General features: G+C 38.9%; 1 protein-coding gene across 1 annotated transcript in view; it reads right to left on the bottom strand.

Annotated features, from left to right (window-relative positions):
• Nucleotides 1–19,012, bottom strand: part of LOC132139858 (connector enhancer of kinase suppressor of ras 2-like) — a 40,899-nt gene that overhangs the window by 4,282 nt on the left and 17,605 nt on the right. Inside the window, exons 3-21 of the mRNA XM_059548511.1 lie at nt 17,443–17,645; nt 17,065–17,152; nt 16,928–16,969; nt 15,882–16,001; nt 14,970–15,029; nt 13,582–13,650; nt 12,884–13,030; nt 11,779–11,909; nt 11,518–11,678; nt 9,460–9,540; nt 5,157–5,395; nt 4,656–4,690; nt 2,599–2,647; nt 2,218–2,266; nt 1,898–2,070; nt 1,435–1,508; nt 1,153–1,224; nt 1,004–1,074; nt 753–835 (exon numbers count right to left, since the gene is read on the bottom strand). Coding sequence (XP_059404494.1) covers nt 753–835; nt 1,004–1,074; nt 1,153–1,224; nt 1,435–1,508; nt 1,898–2,070; nt 2,218–2,266; nt 2,599–2,647; nt 4,656–4,690; nt 5,157–5,395; nt 9,460–9,540; nt 11,518–11,678; nt 11,779–11,909; nt 12,884–13,030; nt 13,582–13,650; nt 14,970–15,029; nt 15,882–16,001; nt 16,928–16,969; nt 17,065–17,152; nt 17,443–17,645 — 1,947 coding nt within the window. The remainder of the gene's footprint in view (nt 1–752; nt 836–1,003; nt 1,075–1,152; nt 1,225–1,434; nt 1,509–1,897; nt 2,071–2,217; nt 2,267–2,598; nt 2,648–4,655; nt 4,691–5,156; nt 5,396–9,459; nt 9,541–11,517; nt 11,679–11,778; nt 11,910–12,883; nt 13,031–13,581; nt 13,651–14,969; nt 15,030–15,881; nt 16,002–16,927; nt 16,970–17,064; nt 17,153–17,442; nt 17,646–19,012) is intronic.

Here is a 19,012-nt window from a genome sequence, read left to right as displayed (position 1 = left end):
AAAGAAACACTGGTCATTATCATTGTCAGCTGTCAGGGAGAGCGACAGAGTCAGTTCACCATTTGTTTACCACCAATATGGTATTGGTGTGGGAGCTGGTGCTCAGCAAACCTCTCTATGAGCCAAAAATTGACAAAAATTACCATGTTATGTCACATATTGCCAAAAAACAAATCAGTCTTTGTTTGCAACTTATGTGATTTAACATCTATATGCTATTGTTATGAGCTGGCTTCAATGTAATGTACACTACCATTCAAATGTTTGGGTTTAGTAAATAATTTTAAATACAATTTAAAAAAACGAAATACTGTATAAAATATAAAATAATGTTTTACATTGAAGTAAATATTCCATGTAACAGATAAATTCAAAGAAATCAATTTGCAGTTGCAAATAAAAATCATTTCAGACAGAAGGTGGTTGGAATGAATAGAAATGTGGTGTTTCACTGGGTGATTAGATTTGTTCAGTCTCAGAGAAGGAGCCTAGATTTGTGCCATGCAGTTTTGCGCATTTGAAAAAAAAAAAAAAAGAACATGGTTAAGACATTATCCTGACACAGGTCTTCTGATTTTACTGGTTCCTGTTTTGAGATTTAAGAGGAAATTGTTAACAGGCTCCAGAGCCAGTATCGTGACAGTGTGGCTGTAAAAAAAAATGGGTATGTGTGTCTGTGTTAAAGAAAATGGAAGCGAGTGTTTTGGACTGAATATATGCATACGTGTAATTGGACGTGAATTAATACTCACAGGGGGGTTGTGGTGGTATGTGGCTTCCTGCTTGAGTGTCATAGACCCATCAACTTCATCCTGGTCACTCTCACTCCAGTAATCTATACCAAAAAATTATGATCAGAATAACGTACACAACATCATAGTTTATGATAATCAGACTATGCTTTTCAACAGCTTACAGTACAATAGAGTGGTGTAAAACTAGTGTCAGTGAGGTCATTCACACCACAATGGGCTTATGATATCATCACAGGATGTGATCTCACCTTCATCAGGACGCGGTACCGGATCATCAGGCGTGTAGCCAATTGCAGCCAAGCCTAAACGATTCATCCACCTGAAACAGGAAACATAGATGTGAGAGGAAATAACAGGGTGGGGAGCTGCTGTCTGAAGGGGCTCTGAAACGCCTTACCTGTTCATCTCCTCTAAATGATCTGTAGCAAAAAAGAAACTCTTAATTTTTGGATGACATGCTTTGAAGGCACTGAAACAAAAAAAAAGACATAAAAAAGAGATGTTTAGACACAAATATCTAGTTTTACACTCTGTGTGTGTGTGTTTGTAAAAGAAAGATCAGCAGTTTTGCAGTGACCCAGATTCCACTAGCTGATAGGTTTCAAACACAGACCCACTCAAAAACAACAAAACCAACACAACAGGGAGAAAGTTATTGGTGTTGTCTTCTGACACTCACTGTTTCCTCCTGCACTCAATCGCTCTGTCTATCCGAAACTCTGGCAAACTGATGAAGCCCTCTGCTTTCTCATCCTGAGCAAAGAAATAAAGAACAAGAAATCATGTCCACATCATAACTACAGCAGTTACATGATAGTATAAAAGCACAGATGTGCTTTTCACCATCTCTAAAACTAAGAGATGAATATGTGATGGACATTTTAATGTGGAAAAACTTGAAAAACTAAACATCACTCTCATGTTCGTGAGCTTGCGAGCAGGAAGGCCATCAAGGAAGGCAGCAAGTAATAAAAGTGCTAATAATTGTGTAATTAGTAATAATAGTAGAGATTAACTAGCTGGATGTGGAACTTCAGATCCCAGAAATATTTCAAGTGGAAATGGATAAAAGATGGACTCTTCATACTTTGTTATAGCTGTACATACAACCCAAGAGAGGAGAATTGTGTTTGTTTGCTTACGTTCTGATTGGTGTACCAGTACAGGTTGGAGTCTTTGAGAACGAACCAGTACTTTTTCCATTTCTGTGTGAAGTAGCCAGTGGCGTCTTTCTTTTTCCATAGCCAGCCTTCACAGTCGCCATGACCCAGATCTTTGCAGGCAATACGCCTCCTGCTGGCACTACTGAGGGACCCTACACACACACACACACACACACACACACACACACACAGCATATTAAATAACATTCTGATAAATTAATTACAACACACTGCAACACAACACACAACCCATGCGCTCAAGGTAAACCCATGCACTTGTATGCATCTTATCGTTGTACCTTTGCTCTTTTTCTTGGGCTTGGTCCTCAGAGAGGCATAATGTACAGACTAGAGAGAGAAGAAAACGGACACATAAGGAAGAAAGCTTGCAATTGCTTGCATCATTCTCATAAACCAAATAAAAAATATCTTTATGAAATTCTATAACAAACAAATGATCCTCCTTACTGTATATCCTAATTATTAATATAATAAACAATAAATGTAGGAATATAACAGATACTATCATAAATATTCAAAAACTAAAACATTCATTGACCCTAATATTGAAAAATGTACTTTCAGTTGTATGCATAATATCATGAAAAAACTGATGTTCATTAACTGATTTCTATCTACAGCAACACTTTTTTTCTTGCCATATTGTGCTTGTGGTTTACCTTCCTCATTGATGCCCCTGGTTGTCGGTCAAGTCCTGAACTGGCATACCTGTAGAGAGAGAATGAGAGAGAAAAAAAGAAACATCAGGAAAATAAAACATTCAGACAAGAAGAAAGGAAGTTCCGTTTTCAATAACATTTTAATTATGTGGTAATTAGAACTGCCTGAGCATAGCAGTGTAATTTATGATTCCACGTGCAGCAAGAATAAAGTAATATTAATAAATAAATAAAAATGTTCTTGCCTATTTAACTCAAACAAAGGCACAGGTAGTGGACAGGATGCTGATGTTTGAGGTTAACTTCATAACTTTTTCTAACTGAAACCGCCCTAGTACAGCTGCTCATGCTCATATTCACACATTTAAACAAACACCCCCCTCACACACATACACACACAATATTTTTAAATAGTACTAAGGACTATAACTAAACCTCAGCCACCCAGACAATGCTCTTTTATCTAATTCTCTATATGCAACGTAACAGCAGAGAATTAGATCGTTCCACGTTCACACAGACTCGTTTCACAGCATCAGACTCCACAGACACTTACAGCTCAGTCACAGAGGAAATAAAAACCTCCTTAAAACTGCAGCCAAGGAATTTCTGTTCCTCATTTTTAAAGAAACAGCAGTTCATTAAGTTTGTCACTGTGTTGGTGGCTGACTGTTGTGTGCTCAAACAAAAGTGTGAGCAGCATCTTGTTCGTCTGTAAATCAACAAACATAAAACTCTTTGAATGTTGGAATGACCAGTTCAAAGCCCTTATGTTTAAAGAGGTCATATAAGGAATCAAACTCTCCTTCATCTTCTGGCATTGATTGTAGTACTAAGACGTCATGCTGTCACTTTAAGAACTCAAAACTTGCTCACCAGTACAAAAAAAAAGAAAGAAAAAGAAAGAAAATAAAAAAAGTTAAACGGTAATTGATTATTGGTCTCATTTTTAGATGCTTGGGTTTATGATGTAAAAAAACTTATATAACCAGCCACATAGATGTTGTACTTCCTTTGTCAACTGAAAAAGTTCAATCTTCCACAGGCGCAGGTGACACAGTTTTACTTTTCTGTGCACTTCTATAACAGTCTGGTGTGGGTCAGCGAGCAAATCAGATATAAGAAGAATTCAACAGACTGTTAGGACAGCTTGAAAGGATCATTGTTGTGCACCTGCCCAACATTGTGAAGAAACGGACAGGTTACATCATCATAAACCCCATTCACCAAGGCCACAACCTGTTTGCACTTCTCCCCTCAGGCAGACGCTACAGATCTCTGTGCACTAGAACATCTAGGCAAAAAAAAAGGGTTTTCCCCTCATGCCATCTTCAGCTTAAAAAGCTAACACCTGTCTTTTGTAATTCATTTCCTAATAACTAATTATTGCCTTTCTCTCAAGTATTATGTAAATACATATACATATTCTTTATACATCTGTATTTACAGTAAGTATTGTATAAATATGTACATAAATCTTCTGTTCCAGATGTATACCACATTATTATAATTAGCTCCTAAAAATATTTTATTATTATTAGCTCCCAAAAAACCACAACAAATTCCTTGTGTGTTTCCACACACTTGGCGAATAAAGCACATTCTGATTTATACATCAATGACATCAGCTCTATGCTCAGAATCCAGTCACAGTCAGGTGGAAGCAGCACTGATACTGTTAATCCTAACACCAGAAGCTCTAATGATAAAAATAAAATATGGGGAAATCCACCAAACCTTGTGCTTTGTAGAGCACCTACACATCTGCCCATTGTAACACCTGCCGCCATGGAAACCTTTCTGAATAAGCTCAGTGATAGGAATCACAGACCGAAATTTATTCAGTTCAATTTAAAGCATTTGAGTGACATATGGCAGGACAGATTATAATATATTATTGAGGACCAAGCCGAAAATAACAGCCCAAAGTAATTCCCAAAGGAAATTTACTTTTTTGCTGTAATCTTTACTCTTTGTGGTAACAAATCAACCACAGGGATAATAATTAAGTAAACAAACAAATATGATAAATTAAGAAAGGTATGAATTTTACTTGCCTATCAGCATCTGCTCGAAGTGTGTCTGTAGCTCTCTGGGGCAAAGAACAGAATGACAAAGAGAAAAAGAGAGACCGAGAGGAAGACAGATTTGAATTTCCTGTTCTGTGTTGTGAAAAGAAACTACTGTTCCAGACACGTGTGAGAATGTGTGTGTGTGTGCGGGTACAATCACGTGATCAAAATTTGGATCAATAATTTTATTAATATGTCACTAGATGAGGCAGTTTTTACATTTTTTATTAAACAAATGTAAATGTCAGAATGTTTCTTAACCTTTATTTAAACAGGAAAGTCACATTGAGGTTAAAACCTCTTTTTCAAATGAGACCTGGTCAAGACAGGGTCGAATAAATTTGATATGATATTGAGTTTGATATGCTTCTAAGATAAAGCACTGATATTTAAAGACCAAACCAATGTTGACTGACATCAAACCATCCAATTATACAATTGTGTGAGAACAGCCATAGCTCAGATCAGATTCAACATTTCACTTACATGGTAGTGTGGCATTGTGTTAGAGTCGGGCACGGGGAAGGGCAGCCCCTCGGGGGGACCTGTGTCCAGACGCACAGGCGGGGCAAGCATAGAGGGACTAATGGGAAAACTGGGACTGCTGGGATTTCGGCTCTTCTTCCTGGATCGCCTGCTCGTGTCACGCTGGGAGAACTCTGTCTCTTCCTGGATCAACAAAATCCTGTCATCACTGAGGAACCGCAAGAGGGAGGAATCAGAATCTGATGGGGAAAGACAGAAACCAAGCAGTGAGTCACCTTCTGAGCGAAAAACATTATAATGGGAACGTGTTGCAGAAAATGAGGGTATTGCTAAATATTCAACTCTTCATGACTCCAGCTGCCACAGCATGAAGCTGCTCTGACACCTTCCTGTGTGTGTGAGGTTTTAGAGGTTTATTTCCCCTCAAGGAGGTTTGCTTTCTATTTATATCTGTGCCAAAGTCACCTACGCATTCTCTGTTCTATACTTAGAGTTGTATTTCCACAAAAAAGAAAGGAAGTAATAAATTAGTCATTTTACATGGTTACATATCACCTTTCACATCCCATAAACCAGAAAGTAAAGTTGGTTACTGTCATTGACAATGTTCTGTTTTTTTACACATCGAGTTGGAACCTTAAGATAAACTAGATTAGCACTCACACATTAAGAACTGTTAGTAAGGATGACAAATATCAAATAAAAAGATTTCAGCTGAAAGTTACTAATTAGAGATTAGTTACTAATTAAATATAGAGTTTACATATAATTTTTTGGAGTAAAACCTTTTTTTATTATCATGTGAAGGTGCTAATCTACATTAATGGACTGTTGTAAATTTCAAGCAGCAGCAAAAAAAAAAAAAAAAAAAAAAAATGTTCAAACAGAGAAGAACCCTCTAATATGGTTATATAGAAACTGTTCTGTTATTGTTTTTTATTATTATATTTTAAACAAAATATTTTTCTAATTAAAATACATTCAGAAATAAGTTACTGTCAGGATATACACTGGAGACAGAGGTAGTTGAATTCAACACAGTGTTTATTATTTCAAGAGTTTGTGAAAGGGGAGTAGGAGATAATTTCAGGTGCAGATTCTGTGCAGATCACTTAGTGAGCGGCGGGATGCAGGTGAGTTCGTCAATTGGCGAGAAGTCAAAGCCACACAATTCCGGAATACTAATACTTGTCTCTTTTACTTTTACAGGGGAGGCCACTGCTCGTAGGGAATTCAGGTAACTGGGTTATCTCAGGAGTCCTGGAGACAGTAGAACAAAGACATACAGGTTAGCTTCTCCAAGGTAAGTATACGTTACTTCTGGAGGTCTTCTGAAAGCGAGTTGAGTTGGGGACAAGATCGTGAGGTCGATTCCTGTTGGAGGCTTCACCCAGAACTGGGGAAGAGGGGACTGCTTTATAGTCCTTGTGATAAGGTCACTGATAGGGAACAGGTGTGGGTGATTAGCTTAAAAGGTTCCTGACACTACCCCCCCCCCCCTTTCAACCAATGTCATGGGGGTCTGCCGCGAGGACGTGGAGCCTGCAGAAACTTGAGACCATGGTGGAGCCGACAGTGGGACAAACCAGAGGGGAGCTTTGACAGGAGGACTTGGCAACACCTCGAGGCCAATCTATGGAGGCAGAACCAGGGTGCATATCGGAACCAGCAGAGTGGAGTGCTCGACGGACCAGGTCAACAACGCCAATCTGGAAGCCCAAGGCGGAGCGGCTGGCTTGCGTGCCTGAGGCGGAGCCGAGGACTCGGCTGACAGGACGACGATGGGACGAGCGAGGATGACAGGGAAACCGAAGGAAGGGAGGAGCCAGGTGAAGCCAAAGGGGTGGAGGGTTGAAGCGAAGCCGGAGACCCGGAAGTCCATGGCGGAAGCTGAGCGATGACCGACAAAGATTTATCTGGATAGACCAGGGAGCCCGGAGGAGTCCTTGGGCAGACGGGCCTCGGTGGAGCCAAATGGATGCAGAGCTGGCAGGCTGATGGGCCGAGGTGGAGGGCCAAAGTGCAGCAGAGGACTCCGCGCAATCCTGAGCTGGTGAAAGGGAAACCTCTTCGGGGCCTGATGGGACATCGGGAGCCTCTTCGGGGCCTAACGGGAGACCGGGAGCCTCTTCTGGGGTTACCGGGAGATCGGGAGCCTCTTCGGGGCTTAACTGGGTTTCAGGAGCCCTCTCTGGGCTTAAGTGGGGTTCAGGAGCCCATCCTGGGCATGACGGGAGATCGGGAGCCCATCCTGGGCTTGACGGGAGATCGGGAGCCCATCCTGGGCTTAACTGGGGATCATGAGCCCATCCTGGGCATGAAGGGAGATCGGGAGCCCATCCTGGGCTTAACTGGGGATCGGGAGCCCATGCTGGGCTTAACGGGGAATCTATTGGGCGAAGACCTGTGGACGGGACCGGAGGCTCTTGACACATTTGTTGGTCGCTGTCAGAGTCGTCGTCTATAGGTTCCCCAAACACTTCTTTAAAATGGTGAATGAAATTCTGTAAGGACGAGTTGACCGCAGTCTCCTGAAACCACAATGCTTCGGCCCATCTCAACGCAGCCCCAGATAATGAACGAGATTTTTTATCTTTTTGTAGGGTATTGATGTGCGTGTTGTTCCAGGATGATCAAGCATTGTTATAGGAATCCATTGAAGTCTTCCTCCCTGCTAGAGAAGGGCGCTGGTCGAGAGACTGAGTTTGCGATGTACACCAGCATGGGAGCGGTGTTTGTGGAAGCGCAGTCTTTGGGTTGTGCTGAATTTATAGCGGTTTGCGTCAAGCCTTCTGTCAGGATATACACTGGAGACAGAGGTAGTTGAATTCAACAGTGTTTATTATTTCAGGAGTTCGTGAAAGGTGAGTAGGAGATAATTTCAGGTGTGGATTCTGTGCAGATCACTTAGTGAGCGGCGGAATGCAGGTGAGTTCGTCAATTGGCGAGAAGTCAAAGCCACACAATTCCGCTCTTGTCTCTTTTACTTTTACAGGGGAGGCCACTGCCCAGAGAGACTTACGGGAACACAGGAGATATCGAAGCTCGTAGGGAATTCAGGTAACTGGGTTATCTCAGGAGTCCTGGAGACAGTAGAACAAAGACACACAGGTTAGCTTCTCAAAGGTAAGTATACGTTACTTCTGGAGGTCTTCTGAAAGCGAGTTGAGTTGGGGACAAGATCATGAGGTCAATTCCTGTTGGAGGCTTCACCCAGAACTGGGGCTGAGGGGACTGCTTTATAGTCCTTGTGATAAGGTCGCTGATAGGGAACAGGTGTGGGTGATTAGCTTGACAGGTTCCTGACAGTTACTCTGTACTGAACAACCAAAAGGAAGCGGTAATGTTTGTTTGCAGTTCCTCCAGCTTTCCGAATCTCAGGTGGCTTCTTCAAAGAAATTTGTCCTTTAGCTTCCCTCAATTGTGACAGATAAGCCTATGTAACATTATTTCCTGCTTTTGGTTGCAGAGTTCACTAGAACAAAGTCACCACCTTTGTGTTCTCTGTTCTGATGCTCTGAAATGTCAGTTCTATAGTTCAGTGACATTTACGTTTTTCACAGATGCTTGTGAAATCAACTTACACTACACTAATGTCAAATGCCAGGATATGCAACTATGCCAGATGATGCAGATTAACTTAGTTAACCAGAAGCAGCTCCTAACACATTCATTTATTAACAAGCATCTTTTTGGCATCATATAATATGTGATTTTTATAGTCTTTATAGATCTCTGACTTCAATGGGCAATTCCTGAATATAAAAGAAAATTGTGTAGCTATATTTCCATAGGAACATGAGTGGGAAGCCTAACCTCTCTTTCCTACGGATACCATAGGCATTAGAGACGGAGCATTTATGTTAGCCTCCCATTACTGAAACTGAGCTCTGACCTAAAATCCTCACTGAGGTCAACATGATCATTTAAAAAAAAAGAAAAAAACAAAACTGTTAATGGCATTTTTATTAGAGAACCACTTATAATTTCCTTGCTAAACATTCTCTGTTCTTTTTCTATTCTATCTTCTTGCTTTCTTTTTATTTTATTTTTATTTAATGCATTAGGCTAACCAAGACTTGTCACAGCATTTAGATATTATTACCTTTTTTTTTTTTTGGTTTTTATTGCTTCTATTGACCTCATTTGTTGCTTTGGATAAAAGTGTCTGCTAATTGACTAAATGTAAATAAAGAAAAAGTCACATTAATGAAAAGCTATAATGTGACAATTAAAAGTTGCAACGTTTTAAATTATAGTACAATTTGGTGCCAGTGGAGTAAAATAGTAGTAAAATCATCACCTCTGCTACCTCTTTTGTAAACTCCAGATTCTTGAGGCTCTGCCAGCCATTCAGTTCCCATGGAAACCTGTCGGATGTCACCTACAGGCAGAGACATACAACATTTAACTGTGTATCTGTGTGCGTACTGGTGAATTTCAGAGCATCTTTCATCTATTCTCTTGGTGTGTATTAGTGCATGTAGTAGTGCAACTGCAACATACTAAATGGCTGAGATTTGCAGTTTAAAGCCGGAGCTCCCTAGTGGCTTAATCTCCTGTAATGCACTGCGTCTATGTCCGGCTTCAAAAATGGCCATCCAGACATGATGTAAGTACGCTGTGTAACTTTGCATAAGCATACAATGGTTTATTTAATAATATATGAAACAGTGCACAGTTTCCAACAATACACTTTATGGTTAGAAACTGTTCTGTACATACAAAATGCAGAGTTCTGTATGTAGTGTATAGAGACAGTATATGGACCATGATAGTATGTTGTTCTGAATTGAAAGTATTTATGTATATGGATTAGGACAGTAACAAGTAAATTTAGAAACAGATAATAATATTTAATGACCAATTGCTTTGCAGCCTGAAATGAATATGGACAGTTTTTGTTTTACCCAGCTGTATTTACAGCTGTTAAACTTATAACATCTTAGTGAAACATAAAACACCAACATGTCAGAAAAATAATAAAAACTGTAAAGACCAGAAGAGCTGGAAAAAGGATCACCCATGTGTCAGTATTTTGTTGAACCATCTTTTGCTTTAATTACAGCCTTAAGTCTGTTTGTTTATGTCTCTACTAAATTTGCACATCTAGACTTTGCAATATTTGCCCACTCTTCTTTGCTCAAGTTCAGTTCAATTTAATAGTGACCGTTTGTGGACTGCAGCCTTCTATCCTGACAAGTGCTCCAGTGCCTGCTGCAGAGAAACAACTGCATCACAGGATATTTCCACATCCATGCTTTACTGGAGGAATGATGTTATTTGGATGGTGAACTGTATTGGATTTCTGCCGGACATATCATTTGGTGTTGAGGCCAAATAATTCAGATTTAGTCTCATCTGCCACATAATCTTTAAGGTGAGTTTTGGCAAAGCTCAGCCTGACTGCATGCGGCCTTTCTTGAGGAGTGGCTTTTTTTCTTGCAACCCTCCCATATAAGACACATTCATGGAGAATTTGTGATATTGTTGTCACATGCACACAATGACCACTCTTTGTCATAAATTCCTCAATCTACTTCAGAGCTGTTGTAGACCTCTTGGTCACATCTCTGACCTGTTTCCTCCTGCTCTTTCATCCAGTTTGGAGTGACGTCCTGATCCAGGGAGGGTGTACGTTCTACCAAATACCTTCCACTTCTTAATAATAGCCTTTATCCCTATTGATTGTTTGCTTCAGTTGCACTATCAAGGACTGAAATGCTCCAGGAAAGCTCTTTTCATTCTCAGCTAGGAAGGGGGTGACCCTTTTTCCAACTCAGTGATTCTGTTTTTTTTTTTTGTTCTTTTTTTGACATGTTTGGTGTTATATCTTTCACTTGGATGTCATAAGCTCCACCAAATAAATACAGCTGAATTATACAAAAACTGAAATCTTCAATTCAGTCTGCAAAGGAACAAAATGTGATTATTTTGAAGGGGGGTGATTCTTTTCTATACCCACTCTGTGTGTGTGTGTGTGTATGTGTGTGTGTGTGTGTGTGTGTGTGTGTGTGTGTGTGTGTGTGTGTGTGTGTGTGTGTGTAAATTATTATTATTTTATATCAACTACAAATTAAAACAACCACTCTCTCTAAATCTGGTGCATTTTACATTGATTTTATGTATTATTAATGTGTACTGTACATTATTAAATAAATGGAAAATAAATGGAAATTTACAGTAAAGAGAACTGGGGGTTGGGCGTGTGCTTAATTTTTTTTACAACAATATACATTTTTAAGCAAGTTAAGATTTAAATTAAGTCAAAATTTGAAAATCTGTTTACACATCAATATTATTTATTTGAATTTTCATTCATCTATTTGCATATTTGTAATTTCCAATTGGATCTTCTTACTGTGAGTTGGGGTCCGGTCTCTGCGTCGCAGTCCGGTATTTCTCCCAGAATCCTCTTCAAGGAGGGGGAAGTACTGGCCCCCCATTATCTCCTGTTCTACATAATACCCCGGAGAATCCGAGCCAAACACACCAAATCCACCCCGATCCAGATCTTCCTCTCTAAATGAACAAGAGCCAAAGAAAGAAAATACATTTACACCAGCATCCTAAATGAAAGAAACTAACCATCCATTGCATCCTGTATTTCATTTGTGAATACCTGTGTCCGTAGACAGGGGAAAGAATAAAAACATCATGTCCCCCCGGTGTGTCCACTCCAGGTGAGAGGCCCACTGACCCGAGCGTGCTGGGTGGGGTGGGAGAACCACTGCATGGACTGGTGGACAGCGGCTGTCAATCAAAAACATGCACAAAAGAGCCTTGGTATGAAGCTAATGACACATTTTTGTTATTATATTAATGTAAGGAAAAAGAGTTACACGAAAATCCACTATTAAAACATACAAACTTGAGACAGAACAACCAATATTTCTCATGATGGCTTATGTAAGTATTCAGGCTAAAATATATTTTCAAATGTAGTCATACATACAGTATGTTAGTCTTGTCCAGTTAGTTTCACTAGGGGGCAGGTTAGTGATCAGTCACACGCACGTCTAAAGATCTTTGAGGTCCAAGAGTGTGTTTCAAAAATGATGATAGTGTTGCCCTTAGCAACCATGAGTGCTGCATCAATCAGTTAGCAATGAGGAAAAGCATAGCAAAAAGCAGCAGACAGCAACCCGGCAACAAGAGGAAGGAGAAACATTCATTAAAACGCTGATCGATTTATCATTATCAGTTATTAGTGGGCATTGTTTTATTGCATGTAAACATAAGTTCAATTATGTCCTTTTATTCTTTAGTCATTTTATCCAGCTGCTCATTTGTCCTTTATAGTGCCGTATCCATTCAGTAATTCGCAGGTGTATATCCCCTCTTCAACTCTTTATCTGTTCATTCAGAAAGGATTTAAAATCCTGTTTCACCGTGAGTATATCTATAATTATGTCAATCAGCATTATGTCCTTCAAATCACCAATGTGGATTCATTCATGAGTGAAGGTCCACTCCACTCCAGTGTGTCGTGACTGTGAGGAGAGGACACATGTGCAAGCTTTAACTGCATCTGTCTGTTACTTGTATCCAGAGCAACCACAGAACTCTGGCTGCCATGGCAACAAGCCATATGGAACTCATTCACTGCTCTGAGATATACTCATACACACACACTCGCACATGATACATATTAAATGGATATAGTTGAACAAACACATTGAACTATTCCTGCATACACAAACAAACACACACACACACACACACACCTGCAGGGCAAGTGGTTTCCAGCGGGCGTTCTTCAGCAGTGCAGGGGTGGAGCCCAGAGTGTTCTGTGGCCTCTTCTTCAGCGTGAGGATGACTCCACTTGGATCCTCACGGAGACAGTTAACCAAATTCTTCAACTGCCAGCCCACCTGAAAGATAGAGATCATTTCAAAATATAAATACTTAATATCAGTAAATAAATAGACAATGTTAAATGTTAAAATACACATTTAAAGACAAATGCTGGATGTGGATGTGATTACTGAAAAGAAAAAAAATGGAGCCTCGTTTTATTAATTTGTTCCCTCATTTTAGTTAATTTTCATCCTGTTTTTACTGATTTTGTTGCCTAGTTTTGGGAACAAATTAGTACAACAGGGCCATTTTTTACTTAAATCGGGGAACCAATAATTCTTCATTCTTAACTTTTGACTAAAATGAATATATTTTTGTCCGCGTGTCATGTGCAGGGCACTGTAGAAAACATTATTAGCAAAAAATATTTATGGCCATAAAAAGGACAATTGCTTATAAAGAAATTGGAAATTTCAGACATGTCCTTTGACCGGCTTCATGAGATCCACCTGAAAACCCTTGAGCATCAAATGCTAATCAATCATACCTGTTCAAACATTACTGCACATTTTCTAGGATGCAAGCTCAAAACAGATGTCAGCCTAACCCACGCAATGATACACACCACTGTTTGGTGATTGACCTGAATGACCTCATCTCCAGCGTGGATCTTCTTACACTGATCTGCAGGAGACTGTAAGAGAGAGATTGAGAGATTAATAACCCCTGTTCATTATAGAGACAAATCTGACACCAGGCATTTCTGTGTTGCATTATATTATCATACATACCTAAATCTTGACCTTCCCTATGAAGAATGTGTCATCAAAATCTGCGTTTTACCAAAACCACTGTAAGCCTAAGTAGATCATAGAAAGCATTGGTGCCAATGGTTTCGACAATCTACTTAGGCTAACAATGCTTTAGGGAGATGCAGCTCTGTTCATTTTTTCTCTCTGCATACTCAGGCATCAATAGCTAAAAGTTAATTTTAAAGAATTTCTTCATAACCTGTTCAAACTTATTAAGCAGTCATCTAGATGATGCTTCTATGCATTAGCGACTTGCAGTACAATTCATGCAGTGCCAGTCTGCCAGGAGCGACCTTAGATTAAATGTCTTTCTCAAGGGTACAACGGTTGACATTTTCAAACCTTCTGGGGTTGGGACAACTTTTCCCAAATTTAACCACTAAACCATGCCACACCAGTGCAGAATATTAATCAGAAGATTTAGCATTTGCTCTGATGTGTGGTTCTGTAAGCTTGATGTTAGCTGAACAGTAAATGTGCATCAGTAAATCAGTGAATTCTGTTCTTTCAGCAACTAAAAAAGGCATGTAGCTTGAGTCCAACCTAATTATACACGTACATAAATTATTTAACAACAGCACTGGAACAATCCACCATTCAAAGCCTCACTCTACCAACTCTAAAATCAAGTGGCTGCTCTATGTGAATGACCTGGTTCTGCTGTCCCCACAGAAGAGCTGCAGCACAGTGTGTGCTTTATAAAGCAGCACTGCCTGAAATGGGCACTGACAATCTGAAGGAAACCAGAGCTGCTTTTCCTGTATGGATAAGAAGTCCTATCGCACAAATTATGATCTTAAAATTGACATGAACACTTACAGGAGGTTTAATCTAGATGTAGAAGAACTCAGATGGTGCTTTTCATGATACAATTATGACTGGAGACATCACTTCTCTATATGATGTCTGTATATGTCACACACTGGCAAAAAGCATAAAAACTTAGTGGGAAACTAGTGTTGTTACTGTTAACTGAAAATACCAATATAATTTTTGGTAAATGAAATAAAGCTGAAATTAAATTAATTCTAAATATTAGAGGAAAAACTTAAACCAGGTGAGACACACGACCGATCTAAAGTATCCAAACATTGCTTAAAAAAAGTTGCCCTAATTTTAGAGTTTAGATTGGTGGAATTAATATGAACACGATCCTCTCAAACATTTATTAGGACCCTCTATAAGAGAGCTCTGAACTCACATTCTCTGTGGTTCCAGTGATCACATGAAGACCATCATATGTGGACTTGATGTACATGCCCTAAAAACAGGAAAGAGGCTGTCATTCATAACATCAATCAATCAGTAGATCACAACAGATTAATACAGATTTTTCAAATGGAGTTGACCTGTGTAATATCTGTTGCTAAATAGAACTGCAAAAACAGTGATTGTTTTCAAATAGGCTTCCCTGTCTGCCATTACTCACAGAAAAAGATTGTCCCATCCCAAACTCACACCATTGCAGTGTTGCTAATGTGTGCATTCGGAAATATTGTAATTACTAGTTCCAAGCACATGAGTGACCATGTCACATTTATAATTGGGAAATTGTGAATTCTAGATAATACATGAGTCAGGTTGCTGTAAAACATGGTGGAAATACTAATCTATCATAGATCATGTCTATAGAGTGAGTGGAAAGCAAGACTGTAGTAAATGGAAAAGAATGATTTTGTGCATTAATTTTACATGTTGGAGTTTAATCATTTTGAAGGCACAATGTACAGAACAGCTTATAGACAACAAGTGTAAAGTGAATCAAGTGACTTTCGGAGTTTGCTTTTTTGGAAACCTTTTTGAATACCAAATATATTTATGCACCACATATTTTCATCATTTTGAATTCAGATGTAGTTATTTGGGTACTTGGGTATTTAGGCTACTTTCATGTTATTCTTCCAGGTTAAATGCATGACATGCTGTACTAACGAATGCTTGAGGTACAAGCTTCATAGGTTCACTTTAAGGCATATGTCTACAAAGAGTTGACTAACAGTTGTCTCAGCATATTACACATTACAATATGCAGAGAAAACTATAATGCATACTCTGCATGCACATTCTCGTAATTCTATTGATTATGAAAGGGATATTGCTGTTGCTTACTCACCAGGCCCTCGCTAGGCATAACATTCGTCAGATGGACAACCTCTAGGTGGGCAGACTGCGACACCAACGAATCCGACGACAATGAAATAATGTGCTCGCAGATACCTGATAGAGTCTTACACTGCAAAGAGAGATAAAGACAAAAAGACAATAAGAGACAGACAGTGTTGTCAGTAAATGTTTGCAGTTTTTAATAGTAAATCTCTCAGTCTATTTAAAGCCATTGAACTGGAAAGGAACAGTCAACACTGGCAACACTTCAACAGTCCGAAAGTCGCTCAGGATCATGAAATATACCAATAATGTATAAGCCATTAATAAGTCATATGCTATATATAGATTTATCCATGCTATAATTTTTCTTTCATGTTTTTCTCTCTTCTTGTCTCCATCCTTCTCTCTCTCTTTCTGTTCTACATGCAGTTTTCCTAAAGGGAGAAAACTTCACAATCTGCATTATTCAAGATATCCAACCTTAGGCTAAACACACACACACACACACACAAATAACAGATTTTTGCTTCAGAGCAAGCTAGATACATGTGACTCCACAATCACGTTTTTACTTGAAATATACTTTTAAAGGCTGTGTGTGTGAGTGAGAAAAGTGTGTGAGTGTTTGCTTGTTTGCTTGCAAGACTTCACCACTATCGGAAAATATCTTTTAAACAGCCTTTAGGGATGGAGGATGTTCCTCAATTGTAAAAAACTTTTATAAAGTGGGCAAGTAATGTCTTTGTTAATGTCTTAAAGGACATTTTCTTAACCTTGAAAGGTGACTGCACCTTAAAAGCAGGATCTTCAAAAAAAAAAAAATACACAACTGAAAAAATCATGTTAAAAAATGTGAATTTCACATTTCTGCTTCTAAGGCCTTCGGTTTTCCATGGCTTTAATTTTTAATGCATTACTGAGTCAAAGTAATTGCCTGTAGTAATCAAAATTAGATGCTCTCAATACAGTTCATAGAGGTTCCTCACATGTATAGATGTACAAGATTGTGTGTGTGAAAAGAAAGTGTGTGTGTGCGGCTTGAGAAACACTCACCACATGTAGAATCTTATTCTCAGTTTCATACACTGTGCAGTCCTGAGAGGAGAAGAGAAACACGTACATTGAAATAATAATAAAGGACTGTGCTATTTGTGTGTGTTGAATACCAAAACACTCACACACACACACACCTGCTGTACTATGGTGGTAAGCTCTAGACAGAGCTGAACAATATTGTTCTTCAGCACTGAGTACTCAGAAACACTGACAAATGGAGACCTGCAAACAAAGCAAAACACATACACGAAGAGATGAAGCCATTACAGTGGACAAACAACTAGCCCTATTCCATTTTTCTTATTTTAAACATGACATGACCTGGGCTGGACTCAAACCTGGATTTCTGGATAGTTTCCATTATACAAGCAAAAAAAAGAACTTATCCAGGCTTTTTGATTCACTTTTGATTCATTCCAATTAAGTACGATTTCAGTCCCATTTATTACTATTGTAGGTTTGTTTTGTTCAGTCCAGGTGAGTTCATATCCTGTTTACATCGGTTTGAGTACCTGTCCAGCCAGGCTAGTAGATTTTTTGCTGCTCCGATGAGGTCAACGACTGAAGTCAGGAAGTCGTTCGGGAGGCGGCGTGACACCCGTCCATCATAATGCCCCCCGCGGCGACGGCCTGTAATGAAGTTCTGCAGATTCTTAGCAGATGCATTGAGTTTGTGCGACAAAGTCCGCAAATTCTCTGTCTCTAGACCATAGTTCTGCAACAGGAGGAAAAAAAGTGTTTAAATTCAAAAGTTTGAAGTCTGTAAGATTCTTTTTTTGTTTGTTTGTTTGTTTTTTCTTTTTCGTTTTCTTAAGCAAGCATGCATTAAATTGAGCAAAATAGCATGAGCATGATAGATTTATAAGTTTGCACTGTTCTTTTCACTACAAAGTCTAATATCAGTTTTGCCTAAGAAGGTCCAAGTTAATAAACTGAAGCACAGCAGTCAATTTTATGGCTGAATTTCTCATTCTGAGACATAAAAGCAAAACTGTGTAAGTGTAAGCAGAAGAAAATCCTATCAAGCTGCATCATGTACTGAGGGTCATCATACACAACAACAAAGTTACTCAGAAATAAAACACTGCCCACACTGTGAAATGAAATAAAGCACACAATCAAGTCTCCATTCATATCTGGCAAAGGCATTACTAAGAATAAATGTCAGTTTCTCATAATTTGGAGGCTGTGGTACTGCAAAACCCATCATTTCTGTGAATCGACTGGCTGAATAGTTCAATCACCAGACCATTCTGATTCACAACTGACTGTTTCAAAGCTTTTAGTAAGAAACAGATTTTATCACATTTCTTCTTTTGGATTTGTTTACAGTATTAATACGCTGGCCCCAACATCTGTCATTTATAGAGATGAGGGGTTTTTGGACTTCCTCTTGATTTATTTTTCTTTTTTCTTTATATGGTGTTTGTTGGTACCTGCAGTACTGACGTGTCATTTTCTACAGTCGTGACTGTTGTTCTCTTATCTAAGCACCACAATCGCTGCATAAATTAGAGCCTCAATGCATATTAATATGCAGACACCCATTCAATGTTCCAACCATTATTATAAATAGATCCTTATATAAATAGGTTCAGCAGTAAGGTCTTTGATGTTGTTCATGGCACCTTTTTAAAAGCTCTCCGAGGTGTCTTTAGAATCAAAATAAGTTTTCAGATAGCTATGTATGTTAGAAAAAATAGCAGAGACCCAAAGCAAAGAAAAAGATTTTAAAAGGATAAACCTTGGAAGGTCAGCAGAATCCTGTGAGGATTTAGGAATGAACTGGTGACAGGTTAGTCTTGTGTTAAAAAAAGGTTTAATGCAACATTTATAAGGAGAAAAAGGCTTCAGGATGGTGCTTCAGAGGGCAGCCAGTGTATCTTGCTTTACTTCAACTTTTGTATGTTTTTGTTTGTTAATTCTGTTCACCTCACGAAACTAAATAACATAATCCAGAGAGATTCTATCATTTTGTTTTTTTTTTTGCATTGTGTAGGCTGCTGAAAAATTAAGAGTTTTTAGTTACCTGCATTTCATAAACTTTGAATGCACCTTACATGGTCTGTCACTGCATGTTAA

Source organism: Carassius carassius, chromosome 4 (genome assembly GCF_963082965.1).
Source record: "Carassius carassius chromosome 4, fCarCar2.1, whole genome shotgun sequence".
Lineage (NCBI taxonomy): Eukaryota > Metazoa > Chordata > Actinopteri > Cypriniformes > Cyprinidae > Carassius > Carassius carassius.
The sequence above is the reverse complement of the archived record's forward strand: the minus strand, read 5'-3'. Positions and strand labels throughout refer to the sequence as shown.